Raw genomic sequence first — 19,525 nt, 5'->3', positions numbered from 1 at the left:
AAGTGTGACGACCACTCCTGATCTTGTCGTAACACATTGGATTATGGAAGTTATCAATACTTAACATGGTCAACTTTTATTTTCAGAAATGCAAAACAAAAACAGCAGGAAAGCATCCACCCTCAAGTAACATCTATGGACAGAGAAACAGAGTTAATTATTTAGGGAGACATTAACTCTCTGCCTTTGGAGATGCTATCAGGCCTGTTGAACAATTGCAGCAATTTTGTTTTTATTCTTTATTCATGTCACAGATACTGCAAAATCTTTTTATGAACTTCCTACCGTCAGAATTGTTGGTGTCTTGGTCACTGATAACAGACACTGTGGGAATATTGGGTCCAGCAGAAAGTTGTTCGATGCATACCTCTGGGCAGGAGGGTAACTGAGAATTGGCAGTGTTGGTAGAGTTAGCTGCTGTGGTGGGCAATGTGCGATCTTCTGCAAGACACAATTTATTTTTATTAGTGGTTTCATAAGTTTAAGATCACTAAAACTGATGCTAAATGTCATTAACTGTTTTATTGCAGCTGCAAATTACTTTTAATAATCATAATATTTTTAAAATTCACCAAAGTAAAAGAGTAATGATTATGCTTATAGATGGTTTATACCTGATAACAGCATATGTTGCATTCAAAAATATGTATAATATACATAAAAACTTAACACTCTTTATATCAATCTTCCCTCTACTACACACAGTGCTTGAGCCGCAATGTTATTTCTACAATATACGGAATCGAATTTTAATTTCTGATTAGATCTGATTGCAAACAAAGTCTTTCAGGCATGGTAGCAGTATAAACATTAAGTTCTGAGGTAAAACAATAAACACAATCCACCAATTCCTCAGAAACATACCCAAACTAGCAGACAATGCAACCAAAAACTATAGCCACATTACCTTATATCAAAGACATATTAAAATTAACTTGCAGACTACTCAGACCCCTTGGCAACGTGGTAGCCCACAAACCTACCAACACACTTAAACTGCAACTAATGAACTTAAAGGATCAATTAAATACTACCAGCAAAACTAATGTCTTTACAAAATAACATACAAGAACTGCAAAAAACACTACATTGGACAAACAAGCAGGAAACTTGCCACCAGGATACATGGACACCAACTAACCACTAAAAGACACAACCCACTATCACTAGTTTCCACACATACAGACAAAGGAGGACACCACTTTGACTGGGACAACACAATCAAAGAAATGCATGAAAATTCTTAGAGGCATGGCATTCTAAACAGAACTCCATCAATAAACACATCGACTTAGATCGAATCTACCTTCCCTTGAAAAAAAAGAACTGGAAATGACATCACCCACCTTAAGAAACCAAGGTGGGACATACCACCAGCGCTTCACCAGAGACTCCCACTGATGATGTTACTTAGTCATGGTGACGAAATGTCTGAAAACAAGCCTTCTAGTTCAGCAAGATAACTTGCATATTTATCATCAACTTGAGCTACAAATCTTCTCAAAAATTGCTAAAATATACGTTTCTCAAGTGGCAACTTAGGACGAGTATGTCTATGAAATATTGCAAAGCAAAAGCAAGGCGCTACCTGGAGGGGATATTGAACCTTAGCTACTTGGAGAACAGAACACTGGATGTCAAAAAAAAATTAATCACAAAGGGAAGAACCCTTCCCTACTTCCCAACCAAAACAAATGAAAAAACTGGTAGAGAAAATGAGTGCGCAACATTTCAGAAGAAATATTTTTGACAGACATGTACAAATACCTTTCATTAGTTCAGCTCCAAATATGTTTGCATTTCAATATTCCAAAATAGATTTCAGGTAATCTTTACTAAATAAGAGCAGGCAAAGAAATTTATTTGAAATTTCTTTATCTTTCTTTGACTTACACTGCTTCCAAAATTGGGAAATTGAAGAGAAAAAAAGTGATATAGCTACTAGAACTAAGCTTCATACAGCTCGAGACCAATGCCTGTAAAGGAGCAACGAAAGAAAATAAAAACCACATATTCCAGAATCCATACAGTTGAACAGCTCCATCATGGGGGAATCTCACACCCTGCTTCACTGTCAGGGGCCTGGAGGTCCTGCTGTGTGAGGGTGGGGTTGGTTGGAGAAGTGGGCAGTATTCTTCCTGTGGCCTTGGTGATATTCTATCTACTGGGTTATTGGGTAGCTTTAACTGATTAAAGTCATGATTATACCCATAGTACAGAACATGGATTTTAATAGTGATGTTTGGTTTAACCATAATGAAGCAGTTCTCACGCTGATTAGATTTTGAAAAAGACTAAGCCAAACCTTTATCTCCATTTGGTAGTCCCGAGGTTGAACTGCGTGGAGAAGTATCCAGTACACTGCTCTGTAAAAAAAACATTCGTTAACAAAATGAAAAAAAATAGAAATTTAAAAAATAAAAGTTTGAAAGATCAACAAATGGTTAGGTCAGCAATACATTATGAATATGAGATAAGACAGTTGTTTCTAAACCATCGCTTTCAATTTAATGTAAAATAGCATGTCCTGAAAAAGGTGAATGATATGCAGCTGTGCTGGACTCCATCTGGCAACAGGTCAAGTCATGTTTGCCATTTGGATGGAGACCTAGTGTATGATTAATTGGAACCTGCCATATTTCACACCTGAACACAAACAGTTGGCTGTCTTTCCATTGTGAAGATTTACAGGATTCCCAGGCAGACATGGTAGCAGCAGCCATTGGAGGCAACAGGGGAAAAAAAAAGTTCTCTACTAGCTACTAGGAAAAATGCTAATGAATGCAGTCCTCTGGTCGAATCGAAGAAACATACAGAGATCCAAGGTCACTGGAAGATTTGCCTTAGCGTTGGGAGAAGCAATTATGGGGATGGACCCTACTCAAAGTTGGTTTGGGAATTTTCATAACTGTGGGAAAAGGACCTTTGATCATCACGGAATATCATGATTCAGTGAAATGGGGAAAGGTGGACACAGTAGAAGTGACTTTGGACTATTTCCTGTTAAGACTGCAATTTTGTGGAGAGTGCACTGTAACGTATATACATGATGCAGTGTTAAGACATTTAAAAAGTTATTATTTCTGCAGTTCAAAGCATTGCTTCGCAAATCTTTTGCAAACTGTGGCTCTGTATTGAGGCCTCAAAGTTGTTGTGCATTATGAGAGGTGGTGTGGGAAGGTGGGCAATAAACCTATGACAGCAGGGGATGGGGAAAGAGTAGACCTGCGAGAATGGGGAAGTGAGGGGGGGAAATGCAGAGAATTTCCAGTCTTTATATTTGATTTTCTGCACCTGCGTTCTTTGTTTTATATTAAAATAATGTAAAATGAGTGTCTCCAATTCAGAAAAAAACACTTTTGCTTCTCTGACAACCATGCTTTGGGATCGAGAAAGAAAGGAGAGAAAGCTAAGCTGAAGCAAAGAGAATACAAATGAAAACTGCAAATGAAGTATAGGGGGAAACAAGATTGCACTCATTAATTGAGTTATAAAAGTAAGTTATCAAGAAGTTAATTACCTTTGTTTCTTCAGTAGACCTCAATCTACCAGGACTTGGTGGTACTGTTGGTCGTTTCCGTCCTTTTTCTTGTTGAAACAGATCTTGTAGTCTACAAGAATGGGATTTTTAAAAAACAAGTTCATGTTGCGCTAGAAAATTGAATAGTACCTATTGCAGTATCTAATCAGGAAAAAAAACCCCTCACAATTTAGAAAATCTTTCTTAACTGCATCAATTAGACAGATTAGACAGCTGGCAATTAAATATTGTCAATCAATTGACATAACTATATCTGATAGAAGTTGTAAATAATAGCCTGTCACTGCTATTTGTTATTCCATAACCACTCTTCTCCATTTTAAATATTTTTAATCAACTTGATTAGTGATATTAAGACACAAGTCTGAGCATGAGAGGATGGGAACCCAGGCCTTCTGGCTCCGATGTAGGGTCACTACCATGACACGAGCCCTCAGACTGAATTTCCATACAAAGCTTTAAGCTTCTCCTGCTCCTTGGATGCTGCGTCGATTCTCCTGCTCCTTGGATGCTGCGTCGATTCTCCTGCTCCTTGGATGCTGCGTCGATTCTCCTGCTCCTTGGATGCTGCCACCTATTGCATTCCCAACGCCCCTTCCCCAAGTCCCTCCTCCCTATCTTTTATCTTAGCCTGCTTGGCACACCTTCCTCATTCCTGAGGAAGGTCTTATGCCCGGAATGTCATTTCTCCTGCTCCTTGGATGCTGCCTGGCCTGCTGCGCTTTTCCAGCAACACACTTTTCAGCTACTCAAATACAGTGCAATTCTCTTCAGTTTTACTTGGTATTTATTGATGTAATTTTAACTTTGCATAATATATATATAAAATTGTAATTGGTTATAATAATTGACATAAACTAACAAGTATTTGAAGTGATTATGATAGCCTCAGTCCCACCTGTTATTCCAAGCCTGTAACAGCTCACACAAATTCTGTTTCTTGGTAATTAAGCAATCATCCAAAAATACCAACTGCTGAGGGTTATCGACTGAGGAGGTCAGCAATCTTGCTTGAGTTTTTTCAAACCAGTTTCGAAACTCTGCCTCTTCCATCTGTATCCACAAATAAAATACAAATAAATCAACAAGGGATAAGTTGAATGAAAAGGAAGGGGGCATCAAACATTAAACAAAATTTTAAATGTTATTTTACATATGCCATGTTCAAACTGATAGATAAAATAGTTACTTCTTTTTGTGCAAACAAATCTTCAATTTTTTCTTCTCTTGTTTTGTTGAAGGTATCAGTTTTCAAGGACACCAGGCGATCGTCTACTGCCGAATAGATTTGTGACACCCTGAAAAAAGCCGATATTTGATAGTAACCATCTTTAATCAATTTATCTACTCAGCAAGAAATTTTTTGCCAACTGGTTTCAAACTTACTTTTGTGAAAAATCCTTCAAATCCTGAATAATTGATTGCTTTGATGGCATTTGAGGTTTGATGTGTATTTCTAGTGGGGGTAGACAAATTTCAAGCATTCTAATGGGGGAAAAGCTGGTAGTAGAAAAAGTTAACAATCAATAGCAGGAATAATACATTTATTGTATAAGGTTTCTGAAAAATGATGTAATTGAACATGTTTAAGATGCCACTAAATTAACTCAATTAAAATCAGGAAAAATAAATAGACTGAATGTAGAAATAATATTCTGCAATGTCCTTTAGAAGATTCTAGTTGACGAATAGAAATTATTTTGGTAAAATGAGCATCCTTTGCTAAGATTAACAAGGTGGAATCGGACAAGTTCTGAGTTTGTCTTGCTGTTACAATTTCTGAGTGCAACAAAGCAGCAAATTGGAGTCCATCTGACTTCATCGTACTCGACAGGCTTCAGTGGAGTCCTAAACAACAAAGAACTGCAAGTACTGAAAATCTGAAATTCTAAAGGATCCATAGTGTTAACTCTGCTTTCTGTGTCAGTTGCTATCAGACCTGCTGAGTTGCTCCAGCAATGCATTTTGTTTCAATACACTTCTATTGCAGCTTTTCTCAAGAAGCTTTTAGCAATGTTTTAGAAATGCAGGAAGAGAAGTTAAGTTCCCTGAGGTGCAGGACATTGAAGTTAGCTCCGAAGTCACCACTGATCATCTCAATATTAAATAGTAACTACATAGCAATGATATTTTGGAGATAATTGATAAACTAGACTAGCTCAGGCTATTAATAATTCTGGATGAAAGAGTTAATGCTTCACAAATACAGCAAGTGATTGACAAAACACACCAAGGAACAAAAATCGTGCGAATAAAGATAATTATAGATAAGTCAAATGTTATTTGCTCTTATATAGAAGTAAATAATTTGCTAAATGCGCAATGTTCACAAAATAATTTGCATGAAACGATAATGGGAACATTTCACATCTTCTATTAAAAACAACCAACTGCTCAGCAGAGGATGTATCTGGTTTCCAAAACATTAATAAAACTTCTTAGAAGAACGTAAACTAAATTTTGATTCAAAGCATTGACAATGAGCACAGGAAGTTAGAAAAGACATGACTGGACTTTTATTTACCTGAAAGATGCAACCATCTGATTATAAGAGAAATACTGGTGATAATCATGATGCATAGAGTGACCACAAGGCTCAGCATTTGCTCTGCGGGTATACTGATAGCCATAGAATCGTAACTCCAGATATTTGGCAAAGGACATCGACCAAGAATCCTTGGACAGTGGAACCACTGGAGTTACCTATAGTAATACACAAAGTATTATGTACACTGCAAAAACAAAATATTACATCCATTGAATAAAAGCTGGTAGAATATGATTAAATTTTACAAAATGGTTATCATGTGCTAATGATTATTCTGAATTACCTGTTTACATATTCTGCACCAAGAGTATGTTAATATTGTGTGCTGATAACCAGGAACAGGAGAATCCAGCTCTTTTAATACAATCTGTACACAACCATTACCATGCACAAAACGACGTATATGGTGCACCATAGGTGTTTCACAGAACATGCTGGGACACTGATAGGCAGGTCTGCAAAGAAAAACAAAATATTAAGGTATAAAAAGTCCAAGACTTAAAATCTAAAGGTTTTGATACTTATAATTATATGACATTTTGGAATCTGTTAATATTTCAAGATCCTATTCAGTGATTCTGTTATTTTTTTCTCAAAAGTAAACTGTCTTTGACCATAATTAAAAGCTTCAAGTGTGCTTTCATGTGTTCTGTGACGTCTGTTCTTCAAAATTAAGTACCATATTATCTATTAGCAAAGACTGTAGCAGGAATTAGTGCAACCTCAATAACCAAATCATGAGAAATAGTCAGGTGATTACCAACAAATCCCTTATTCTATTAAATAAATCCTCTAATTAATACAACTTTACATCATGAACTAATTAAGTATTTGTTGTAAATAAATAAGCCATACTAATGATCCTGCATATTAGAACAACTCCCACTGCACCACCCCCACTGCACCGCACCCCCGTACCCAACCCCCCTCCCCCCACACACACCAAACCGTACCATAATTCAGCAACAGCTAATAGTTTTTTTTTGCCTATCGGACAAAGCTCGAGAATGGCTAAATTTGAAGTATCAGCTGTGCAACAAATAGAGGCTAATGAGGGGAGGGTTTATTAGTAGGCAGCAATCATTTACAGGTCTAATCACTTCACGATTCTACTGCAGTTTAAGCTAAAGTAATTCAAGAAATGCAAAAATAATTAAAGCTTTGGTTACAGTTTAAATGAAATTGACACAATTCTTAAGTCCAAAGTGTGATTTTGAATCTACAGCAATGAGTTGGGAGAACATGAAAACAAGTGATCAAAATGTTATATTGGGAATTAAAAATTCAGATCTGTTAAACTAGTAAAATAAGTTTACGCGTGAAAATAGTGGAGAACCATCATACTCACCTAAGGCAGTATCTTTCTAAAAATATTCCTAAAGTCAGATCATTTTTTCCATAAAATTCCATTGTGACGATCCTAAAAATACAACCATCACAATCAAACATATTTGATAAAATAACTACACATAATCATTGCTGAACTTAATAGTAATTATTTCAATACATATAGGAAAAATTCATCACTGTTTTTACAATTTTGGCAATGCCTAACAATATGGAAGTAAATGATTTTACAGATAATCTGCACTAAAAACAAGTCATTTCACTCATCCTGTTTGCTGCACTAGCAAAAGTTTTTTTGTGTAGATTTTATCTTGTAAAAACGAGGAAAACATTTATTAAAATATTTCAAAACCATGGGATTAAGTCAGACCAAACGCAATAATATGGATTTGGAGAGGTTAACTACAAAATTGATGAAATGTACAATAACATTAAGAATTTACAAGATCTTTAATTGAAATGAAGCATTGCACAAGCTTTTTAATTGATGTAATCAGTCTACTTTTCATGAACATAAGAATTTTACAAAACAACATCAGCAATCGGAAAGATCTCAACCTACTCACTTCTACTTTTTTCATCTAGAAAATGAATAACCCTTGTCTGCTGACAGCATAAACTAAGTGTGCTTGCAGGCAGGTTGCACTTTAGTTGCTGCACTCAGTGTCAGAAGTCAATAGATTCAAGTCCCACTCTAAAGCCTTAAGGACAATAGTGAATGGAGTATAACACTGTTAAAGGTTGCGGTTTTCTGATTAGATATTCATGTATTGTCCAGTGAGTTTTCTCTCGTAAATGAGAACGATTCCTTGGCAGTATTCAAGAAGCAGCAAGGACATTTACTCAATGTTCTAGCCAATAGCTACTCCTCCTTTACTATTGCAGAAAAAAAAATTATCAGTTCAGCTGACTCATTGCTATTTGTGTACAGATGGTCTGACATTTTGCTCAAAAACCACAGTAATACATTTCTTTTGGTGTGAAGCAGCTTGGAAGTGGAAGGACTTGCATATATGCATATTCATTCTTTAATGCTGCTGCACAGCAAACTTAACAATTTCTAAGAAATATAGCTTGCATGTTTACAGTAGCTTTAGCATACTAAAATTGCTGAGGGGTGTATGGCTTTTTTCTCCAATGTCCTTTTAAAGAATAAAATGCCTTTCCTCTACTTGGTGGCTCTTACCTGGCTAACAAAACACAGGAACTGAAAAAGCTAGGATTTCATGCTTGAATCCACCATGTAATCATTAAAGAGTACAACATGTCACAACCCTACTGCACCATATCAAATTGGTGGATATAAATGAAATGAAATACAATATAATTAAATGTACAACATTTAACTATTCCCATTATAAGATAGTGCAAAGTTTCTTCTTTTCACCAAACAATAAAGTAGGGGACTGGCTTGGAGAAAGCAAGAGGCTGAGGGAGAACCATCAGCTGTGACCTCTTTGAAACTGATGGTGAGTTCAGGATTTAGTTTGTGGCTAGATAAATGACAAAATCCTGAAATTACAGACTTATAACACTGCTCGACCACAAGCCACAGCATTAGCAATTACTGAAATTAGCTGATGTGGCACATATTTCCCTATTTTGCACTGCCCCAAATTATTAAAGGATTTCCTAATTGTTTGATGAGGTGTAATTGGGCACTTCCTGGTGCTATGACTTGCATCTTTTGCTAACAGATTTGGTACGAAAAGATTAATTTGTTAAATACCACCATGATGACTTATTATTAGATTTCTTCAAGACAAATGACTTAAACTAATCACATTATGGCTACTAATCTTGGAGGAACTGAACAAAGAGTGAAATTCACAACTGATCTTGGAGGAACTGTTGGACGAAGTTCACAGCACAGAATCAGATAAGTTAATTGTAGTTTTAAGTGTGTCCAAGAGAAAGGCTGCAGTAGTGAGTATGGTGGATTCTTTCTTGATTATGTGTTTTTGGACATAAGTCTCTTGATTAAACTTGAAATATAAGTCGTAGCTATTATTTTAACCTGGAGCAGTGTTTGTAGAGGAATGAGACGGTGTTAGTTTCTGGGTCTGTAGATTGTGAAGGAGCAAAAATGGCCTTTGCAGTGATATCAGTTGTGGGAGTTTAAAGAGAGTTTAAGGGTTACTGCAGATTATATCTGCCATAAATGCTGTTGGATGCAAATCTTATCAAATCGAGTGGATTGGTTTGAGAGACAGATAGAAGCAATGAGGAATTTGCAACAGCAACAGTATGTGATGGTTGGCAGATATAGGAAGGGGGGAAAACGTCTCAGATACAGTCACATAGATGGGTTACCTCCAGGAAGGGTAAGAGAGTTAGGCAGCTAGTGCAGGAGTCTTTTGTGGATATGCCCATTTCAAACAGGAATCCTGTTTTGGAAAATGTGGGGGGGGGGGGGGTGATGGATTCTCAGGGGAATGTAGCACGAACAGCCAAGTTTCGGATGTTGAGACTGGCTCTAATGTAACGAGGGGTATGTCGGTTTCCAAGAGATCAATTATGTTAGGGGATTCTGTAGTCAGAGGTACAGATAGACGTTTCTGTGGCCAGCAGCGAAAAAGCAGAATGGTGTGTTGTTTTCCTGGTGCCAGGATCAAGGATGTCTCAGAGAGGGTGCAGAATGTTCTCACAGAGGAGAGGGTGCAGCCGGAGGTCATTGTCCACATTGGAACCAACGACATTGGAAGGGAAAAGGTTGAGACTCTGAAGGAAGAATACAGAGAGTTAGGCAGAAATTTTAAAAGGAGGTCCTCAAGGGAAGTAATATCTGGATTACTCCCAGTGCTATAAGCTAGTGAGGGCAGGAATAAGAGGATAGAGCAGATGAACGCATGGCTGAGGAGCTGGTGTATGGGAGAAGGACTCACATTTTTGGATCATTGGAATCTCTTCTGGGGTAGAGGCGACCTGTACAAGAAAGACGGATTGCAGCTAAATTGGAAGGGGACTAACATACTGGCAGGGAAATTTGCTAGAACTGCCTGGGAGGATGTAAACTAGTAAGGTAGGGGGGTGGGACCCAGGGAGATAGTGAGGAAAGAGATCGATCTGAGAAGGGTACAGCTGAGAACAGAAGTGAGTCAGGGCAGGCAGGGACAAGGTAGGACTAATAAATTGAACGGCATTTATTTCAATGCAAGGGACCTAACAGGAAAGGCAGATGAACTCAGGGCATGGTTAGGAACATGGGACTGGGATATCATAGCAATTACAGAAACATGGCTCAGGGATGGGCAGGACTGGCAGCTTAATGTTCCAGGATACAAATGCTACAGGAAGGATAGAAAGGGAGGCGAGACAGGAGGGCGAGTGGTATTTTTGATAAGGGATAGCATTACAGCTGTGCTGAGGGAGGATATTCCTGGAAATACATCCAGGGAAGTTATTTGGGTGGAACTGAGAAATAAGAAAGGGATGATCACCTTATTGGGATTGTATTACAGACCCCCCACCCCCAATAGTCAGAGGGAAACTGAGAAACAAACTTGTAAGGAGATCTCAACTATCTGTAAGAATAATAGGGTAGTTATGGTAAGGGATTTTAACTTTCCAAACATCGACTGGGACTGCCATAGTGTTAAAGGTTTAGATGGAGAGGAATTTCTGAAGTGTGTACAAGACAATTTTCTGATTCAGTATGTGGATGTACCGACTAGAGAAGGTGCAAAACTTGACCTACTCTTGGGAAATAAGGCAGGGCAGGTGACTGAGGTGTCAGTGGGGGAGCACTTTAGGGCCAGCGACCATAATTCTATTCGTTTTAAAATAGTGATGGAAAAGGATAGAGCAGATCTAAAAGTTGAAGTTCTAAATTGGAGAAAGGCCAATTTTGACGGTATTAGGCAAGAACTTTTGAAAGCTGATTGGAGGCAGATGTTCGCAGGTAAAAGGATGGCTGTAAAATGGGAAGCCTTCAGAAATGAGATAACAAGAACCCAGAGAAAGTATATTCATATCAGGGTGAAAGGGAAGGCTGGTAAGTATGGGGAATGCTGGATGACTAAAGAAATTGAAGGTTTGGTTAAGAAAAAGAAGGAAGCATATGTCAGGTATAGACAGGATAGAACGAGTGAATCTTTACAAGAGTATAAAGAAAGTAGGAGTATACTTAAAAGGGAAATCAGGAGGGCAAACGGGGACATGAGATAGCATTGGCAAATAGAATTAAGGAGAATTCAAAGGGTTTTTACAAATACATTAAGGACAAACTGGTAACTATGGAGAGAATAGGGCCCCTCAAAGATCATCAAGGCGGCCTTTGTGTGGAGCCACAGAAAATGGGGGAGATACTAAATGAATATTTTGCATCAGTATTTACTGTGAAAAAGGATATGGAAGATATAGAATGTAGGGAATTAGATGGTGACATCTTGCAAAATGTCCAGTTTACAGAGGAGGAAGTGCCGCATGCCTTGAAATGGTTCAAGGTGGATAAATCCCCAGGACCTGATCAGGTGTACCCGAGAACTCCGTGAGAAGCTAGAGAAGTGATTATTGGGCCTCTTGCTGAGATATTTGTATCATTGATAGTCACAGGTGAGGTGCCTGAAGTCTGCAGGTTGGCAAACATGGTGCCACTGTTTAAGAAGGGCGGTAAAGACAAGCCAGGGAACTATAGACTGGTGAGCCTGACCTCAGTGGTGGGCAAGTTATTGGAGGTAATTCTGAGGGACAGGATGTACATGTATTTGGAAAAGCAAGGACTGATTTGGGATAGTCAACTTGGCTTTATGCGTGGGAAATCATGTCTCACAAACTTGATTGAGTTTTTTGAAGAAGTAACAAAGAACATTGATGTAGGCAGATCAGTAGATGTGATCTAAATGGACTTGAGTAAGGCGTTCAACAAGGTTCCCCATGGGAGACTGATTAGCAAGGTTAGATTGCATGGATACAGAACTGGCTCAAATGTAGAAGACAGTGTGTGGTGGTGGAGGGTTGTTTTTCAGACTGGAGGCCTGTGACCAGTGGAGTACCACAAGGATCAGTGCAGGGCCCTCTACTTTTTGTCATTTACATAAATGATTTGGATGCGAGCATAAGAGGTACAGTTAGTAAGTTTGCAGATGACACCAAAATTGGAGATGTAGTGGATAGCGATGTGGTTACCTCAGATTATAGCAGGATCTGGCCCAGATGGGCCAATGGGCTGAGAAGTGGCCGATAAATGCGAGGTGCTGCATTTTGGGAAAGCAAATCTTAGCAGGACTTATACACTTAATGGTAAGGTCCTAGGGAGTGTTGCTGAACAAAGAGACCTTGGAGTGCAGGTATATAGCTCCTTGAAAGTGGAGTCGCAGGTAGATAGGATAGTGAAGAAGGTGTTTGGTTTGCTTTCCTTTATTGATCAGAGTATTGAGTACAGGAGTTGGGAGGTCATGTTGCGACTATACAGGATATTGGTTAGGCCACTGTTGGAATATTGCGTGCAATTCTGGTCTCCTTACTACTGGAAAGATGTAGTGAAACTTGAAAGGGTGCAGAAAAGATTTACAAGGATGTTGCCAGGGTTGGAGGATCTAAGCTACAGGGAGAGGCTGAACAAGCTGGGGCTGTTTCCCCTCGAACGTCGGAGGCTGAGGGGTGACCTTATAGAAGTTTACAAAATTATGAGGGGCATAGATAGGATAAATAGACAAAGTGTTTTCCCTGTGTCGGGGAGTCCAGAACTAGAGGGCATAGTTTTAGGGTGAGAGGGGAAAGATATAAGAGAGACCTGAGGGGCAACTTTTTCACGCAGAGGGTGGTACGTATATGGAATGAGCTGCCAGAGGATGTGGTGGAGGCTGGTACAATTGCAACATTTAAGAGGCATTTAGATGGGTATATGAATAGGAAGAGTTTGGAGGGATATGGGCCGGGTGCTAGCAGATGGGACTAGATTGAGTTGGGATATCTGGTCGGCATGGACGGGTTGGGCCGAAGGGTCTGTTCTGTTTCCATGCTGTACATCTCTATGACTCTAAGACACTATGAAACATTTACTTCAATTTATGCCTTCAAACACTTATTTCCAATCTTTAGTTTTCTCTCTATAAGATTTTCAAGAGGAATTTAACTTGGTGCTTTTCATTTCTTGGCCTGCTATCTAAGAATTATTTAATGAGATTGGTTGCTTGGATAGCATAGTGATATCACAGTAAGACCAAGTTGGGAATCCATACTGAAGTATGTTGCAAGCCACTGCAATATAGTAGATGACCGCTTTATGACTAGATCTCCCAGCAAGATTTTATTTAAGGTCATCGATGAGTCACCATTCTTTGCACTGAAAGCAAATTTTCGTCAAAGGTACTCTTAATTCCATCAATGTTTACATTACAGATATTTCAATATTTTGAGCTGAACAAAAATAATTATACAAAATGGGAATTTAGATAATTTGAATGAAACAACACTCAGGTGTATACAGTGCTACAAATATAGATGCATCTGAAGTAGGGAATTAAAACAAAAAAAATGACAAAATTAAAATATTTTTGGACCTTATTCAAACTGAGTATAATTTCCAACATGCTCCTGGGTATTAATTTCACGGAGTTTCTGTCTGATAGTGAGCATTCCACCTTTACACATCTCTGCAAGACTTCAGTTTCCATACATGACTGGTACAAAGTTCCTACAAAACGTCTTCTTTCCATGTTATTACTGCACAATACATATTAAACAACATACTGCATATATACAAGGACAGTGAAAGCAGCACATGCAAAACAATTATAAATACCAGACTTCCAACAACAAATTTATGCATTTTTCTATCTTGCCAATGTTTATACTGTTTACATTGAATTTTTTAAAAAATAGAAAACAAATTGCACTGATAAATGAATAACAAGGGACAAGGAACCGGAGGGCATTGGCAGCACATTTAAGTAGGAAATAAACAACACACAGAGGGACAGGCATAGGCCATTCAACTCTTCAAGCCTGTTCCACCATTCAATGAGATCAAGGTTGATCTGTGGACTAATTCCATATACCTGCCTTTGGCCCATACTCCTGGATGTCTTTGCTGAACAAAAATGTTTCTACCTCAGAATTAAAATTAACAACTGATGCTGCATACACTGCTATTTGTGGAAACGTTCGAAACATCAACCACTCTTTTCTCTAGAAGCACTTTCTAACATGTCTCCCGAATGAACTTGCCCTAATTTTTAGATGATGCCTCTTAGTTCTAGAATCCCCAACTAGTGGAAGTAGTTTATCTTTATCTACCCTGTCTCTTCCTGTTAATATCTTGATGACATTGATCAGATCGCCTCTTAACCTTCTGAATTCTGGAGAAGACAGGCCAAATTTGGATAATCTCTCTTCATAACTTAACTCCTGAAGTCCTGGTATCGCATAACCAGCGTTGATCTCAAATTTGCAGCAAGTTTTCCTAAAATAGTTTAAGACTTCAAAAAGTTAAAGCAAAATGTTTACTCACCACGGACTAACACATGGATTTGGTGCATTGCTTGACTGAACAGAGGAACTACTGAAGAGAACACAAAGCTTCTGATGGTTTGCTGGGCTCAAACAGTCCACCTGAGAAACAAAAATAAAAGACTTGACAAACACATTCCTATTATTTGTCAAAAGTCCTGTATTCATTTCAATGGTTGACACAGAGCATTATGCTCATACACCAGTGATGACTCAGTTCTCAAACATGCCATTGTTTGTATAAGTTTTGGATCTACATGTTCATTCAATGGGTTCCTCAACCAATAAAAACGAATGACAAAGTCATGATTATTTTACCGTCAGGTCAGCCATTGTTGAAGCGAAAAATTAATTGACTGGATTTTTGTTGTAAAATTTTATCTTAAGTTTTTATTTTATTCATTTGTGGGATGTGGGCATCATTGGCTGACCAACATTTATTGCCCATCCTTAGTTGCCCTTGAGGTGGCTTTGAACCGCTGCATTCCATGTGCTATAGATTGACCTACAATGCCATTAGGGAAGGAATTCCAGGGTTTTAACCCAGTGACAGGGACAGATATTTCCAAGTCAGGATGGTGAGTGGCTTGGAGGAGAATTTGCAGGTGGTGATTTTCCCATGTATCTGCTGCCTTTGTCATTCTAGATGTAAGTGATTGCACATTTGGAAGGTGCTATCTAAGGATTTTTGGTGAATTTCTGCAGTGCATCTTGTATATAGCACACATTGCTGCTACTGACTGTCAGCAGTGGAGGGAATGGGTATTTGTGGATGTAATGCCAAGCAAGCAGATTGCTTTGCTTGGATGGTGTCAAGCTTCTTGAGTGTTCTTGGAGCTGCTCCCATCCATGCAAGTGAGGAATATTCCATCACATTCCTGAATTGTGCTTTGTAGAAGATGGACAGGTTTTGGGAGTCAAGAGTCAAGTTACTCGCCACAATATTCCTAGCCTCTGACCTGTCCTTGTAGCCAGCGTATATATGGTGAGTCCAATTGAGTTTCTGGTCAATGTTAACTCCAAGTATGCTGATAGATGATAACACCATTGTATGACAAGGGACTGTGGTCAGATGGTCTCTTCTCAGAGACAAGAACTGGCTTTTGTGTATCACAATTGTTACTCACCACTTGTCAGCCCAAGTCTGGATATGGTCTAGACCTTGTTGCATTTGAACATGGACTGCTTCAGTATTTGAGTTGTTGCAAATAGTGTTAAACATTGTCCAATCATTGGCAAACATCTTCAGTTATGATGGAAGGAAGATCATTGCTGAAGCAGCTGAAGACGTTTGTACCTAGGGCACTACCCTGAAGAACTTCTGCAAAGATGTCCAGGAGTGGAGATTACTGACATCCAACAACCACAACCATCTTCCTATGTGCTGGTTATGACCCCAGAGAATTTGCCCCAATGTCCATTGATTTCAGAGGCTAAGGCCCCTTGGGGATGTCACATTAAGTTGACTGTGACTTTGATGTCAACTCTCACCTCATCTCTGGAATTCAGTTCTTTTGTCCATCTTTTAACCAAGGCTATAATGAGGTCAGGAGCTGAGTGGTCCTGGCAGAATCCAAACCATACATCAATAAGTAGGTTTTTGCTGAGCATGAGTTGCTTGATAGCATTGTTGATGACACTTTACTGATGATTGACAGTAGACTGATAGAGCAGTAATTGTGAGGCTGGATTTGTCCTGCTTTAGTATACAAGACATTTCTGGGCAAATATTTCACATTATTACATAGATGCCAATATTGCAACTGTCAGAGTTTAGCTAGGGGGAGTGGCACGTTCTGGAGTGTACACCTTAAAGTGCTATTGCCAGAATGTTGACATTGCCCACAGCCTTTGCACTATTCAGTGTCTCCAACCATTTCTTGATATCACATGGAGTGAACTGAATTGGCTGAAGACTAGTTTCTGTGACGCTGAGGACCACTGGAGGAGGCCACTCAGCACTTATGGCTGAAGATTGCTGCGAACGCTTTGGTCTTATCTTTCGTGCTGATGCGCTGGGCTCTTCCATCTTTGAGAGTGGACATATTTGTGGATCCTCCTCCTCCAGCGAGTTGTTTAATTGTCCACTATCATTCAAGACTGGATGCGACAGGATTACAGCACTCAGATCTGGTTATGGGATCGCTTAGCTCTGTCTATCACTTGTTGTTTATGCTGTTTGGCAGATAAGTTATCCCATTAGTAATTTCACCAGGACACTACCACATTTTTAGGTATGTTGGTGCTGCTTCTGACATGCTTTCCTGTACTGTCCAGTGAACCAGGGTTGATGGAAATGGTGGAGTGGGGGATATGCTGGGCCATGAGGTTGCAGATTGTGTTGGAGTACAATTATGCTGCTGTTGATTGCTCACAGTGCCTCATGGATGCCCAGTCTCAAGTTACTGGATCTGTTCGAAGTCTGTCCCATTAAGAAAGGTGACAGTTCCACACAACTTGATGGAGGATTTTCTCTATTTCTCTTAGAATACTTTTTTTTCCAAAGCAATCTGACTGTATGTGGCTTTATTAGTTTTGAATTTCCAAATCCTGGTGGTTCCTCAGATTTTTTGGTATAACTTTTCTAATGCAATGGCAAAATTAAAGACACCTTATTAAAGCAATTCAGAGGGAAACAAATTAATTGTGCTATGTGCAGAAAATGTAATATATTCAAAAACATGGCATATTATTTTAATGTGTTTGTCATATTCTGCAAACACATTGTAAGCCACATCTGGCACATTAATTCACCAAATTCAGGAGAACTCTGAAATTTATCCATGATCATACTATTTTGCACTATATTTTCGGCCATTGGTAAATTGTAACGCTTTCCAATTGCATATAGTTTTAGGATGCTACATAAATACCATTACAATCAGTTCTGCTATAACATGGTAGTACTATTCTCATGCAATCTCGTGTCATAAGAAAATCGCTATTTAGCGTCACCGCTTAAACTAATAGGGTCGGAATCGCCTCATAAAACCAATACACACTTTAAAATGTCGCACTTTAGAAAGTGTCGCCAATTCATCAATCATGTTATGGCGAATACTTGTTAACGAAACTCATGTTATAGCAGAATGACCTGTATTTTTTCAGATTCATAGCATTTTAATACAATTGATTGATCTGCTAGTACATTCCAAAAGACATTAAGAGTCAACCATATTGCGGCATGTCTTGAGTCAAATGGTGCAATTCAAAACCGTGCCTCTCAGAATTAGCCAAGTCGTCTGGATTACTGGTCTAACCATATTGCCACTACCATTGGAAGGCACTGGAATAGTAAAATCTACAGTTAACAAAAGCACAAATGTGTGTTGCAGCAGCAGGTAAGTTGAGAAAGAGGCAGAATTTAGCAATGACAGGTGAAAATAGACAGCCTTAGTTAGATCTGTGTTCATGAAACTGAATCTGGGATAAAAGGTCTAGAACAGTATGATTCATGGAATCATACAGTCACCGACTAATACAGTGCAGAAGAGACCCTTCGGCCCATCGTGTCTGCACAGATACTTGAGAAACACTTGACCTTCCACCTAATTCTATTTACCAGCATTTGATCAACAGCCTTGAATGTTATCATGTGTCTAGTGCACAACCAGTACTTTCTAAAGGATGTGAAGCAATTCACCTCTACCACCTTCCCCGGCAGCATATTCCAGACTGTCACTACCCTCTGAGTAAAAAAGTACTTCAGTACATTCCCCCCAAACCTCCTGGCCCTCACCTTGAGCCCTCAAGTGACACAAGTGACTCTTCAACTAAGGGGAACAGCTGCTCCTTACCAACTCTCTCTGTGACTCTCAATCTTGTTCACCTCAATCAGATCACCTCTTAGTCTTCTCTGCTCCAATAAAATGACCCAAGCCTATCCAACCTTTCCTCACAACTGAGATTTTCTATCCAAGGCAGCATAGTGGTGAATCTCCTCTGCATCCTGTCCACTGCGATCACATCCTTCCTCCAATGTAGTGACCAGTGCTCTAGCTGTAGTCTCATCAAAGTTCGATACAATTCCATCATGACTTCCCTGTTTTTGTAATCTATGATTCAACTGATAAAGGTTAGCATCGCATATGCCTTTTGCACAATCCTACCAATATGTCCTTCAGCCTTCAGAGATCTATGGATAATCACGCCAAACTCCCTTTATTCGACAGAACTTCCTTGTGTCATGCTGCTTGTCGAATACTTTCTTGTCAAATTACTCCTTTTGAAGTGTATGTCCTTAGACTTTTCAGGGTTACATTCCCTTTGTCATTTAAGCGTCCCATTTACATCTTCTCGTAGCCCTGACACTCAACCTCTCTGTTAACCACCCGACCAATCTTTCTGTAAGCTAGACAGTGAGGAAATAGGCCTCCAGAAAAGCTTGGGGTGGACTATATTTGTGGTTTTCCCAATATTTAAATAATGTACATTGTTGTTGTTCAAATTCTGTATTTTAATTAAGCACTCTGAAGAATTAGCAACAGTAAAAGAGTCCAAAGGGATGGTGGCAAGATAAATCTTCATACTATAAATACACATATAAAAAGCTGAGATTGTACTATTGCGGAGTAGAAACAAGTAGATAGGAAGTATGGGGGGAAAGGATAAATTATTTGGGAGACACCAGAAGTAAT

General features: G+C 38.9%; 1 protein-coding gene across 4 annotated transcripts in view; it reads right to left on the bottom strand.

Annotated features, from left to right (window-relative positions):
• The window catches only part of pikfyve (phosphoinositide kinase, FYVE finger containing), a 154,231-nt gene that overhangs the window by 31,828 nt on the left and 102,878 nt on the right, over window positions 1–19,525 (bottom strand). For all 4 annotated transcript variants that reach the window (XM_060827485.1, XM_060827484.1, XM_060827486.1 and 1 more), the window contains 10 exons: window positions 14,890–14,990; window positions 7,438–7,509; window positions 6,373–6,544; window positions 6,066–6,244; window positions 4,928–5,041; window positions 4,731–4,839; window positions 4,440–4,594; window positions 3,521–3,611; window positions 2,306–2,366; window positions 286–441 (listed from right to left, as the gene is read on the bottom strand). In XM_060827485.1, the coding sequence (XP_060683468.1) occupies window positions 286–441; window positions 2,306–2,366; window positions 3,521–3,611; window positions 4,440–4,594; window positions 4,731–4,839; window positions 4,928–5,041; window positions 6,066–6,244; window positions 6,373–6,544; window positions 7,438–7,509; window positions 14,890–14,990 (1,210 nt within the window). The remainder of the gene's footprint in view (window positions 1–285; window positions 442–2,305; window positions 2,367–3,520; window positions 3,612–4,439; window positions 4,595–4,730; window positions 4,840–4,927; window positions 5,042–6,065; window positions 6,245–6,372; window positions 6,545–7,437; window positions 7,510–14,889; window positions 14,991–19,525) is intronic.

This window comes from Hemiscyllium ocellatum, chromosome 7 (assembly GCF_020745735.1).
Source record: "Hemiscyllium ocellatum isolate sHemOce1 chromosome 7, sHemOce1.pat.X.cur, whole genome shotgun sequence".
In the NCBI taxonomy this organism is placed as follows: Eukaryota; Metazoa; Chordata; class Chondrichthyes; order Orectolobiformes; family Hemiscylliidae; genus Hemiscyllium; species Hemiscyllium ocellatum.
The sequence above is the reverse complement of the archived record's forward strand: the minus strand, read 5'-3'. Positions and strand labels throughout refer to the sequence as shown.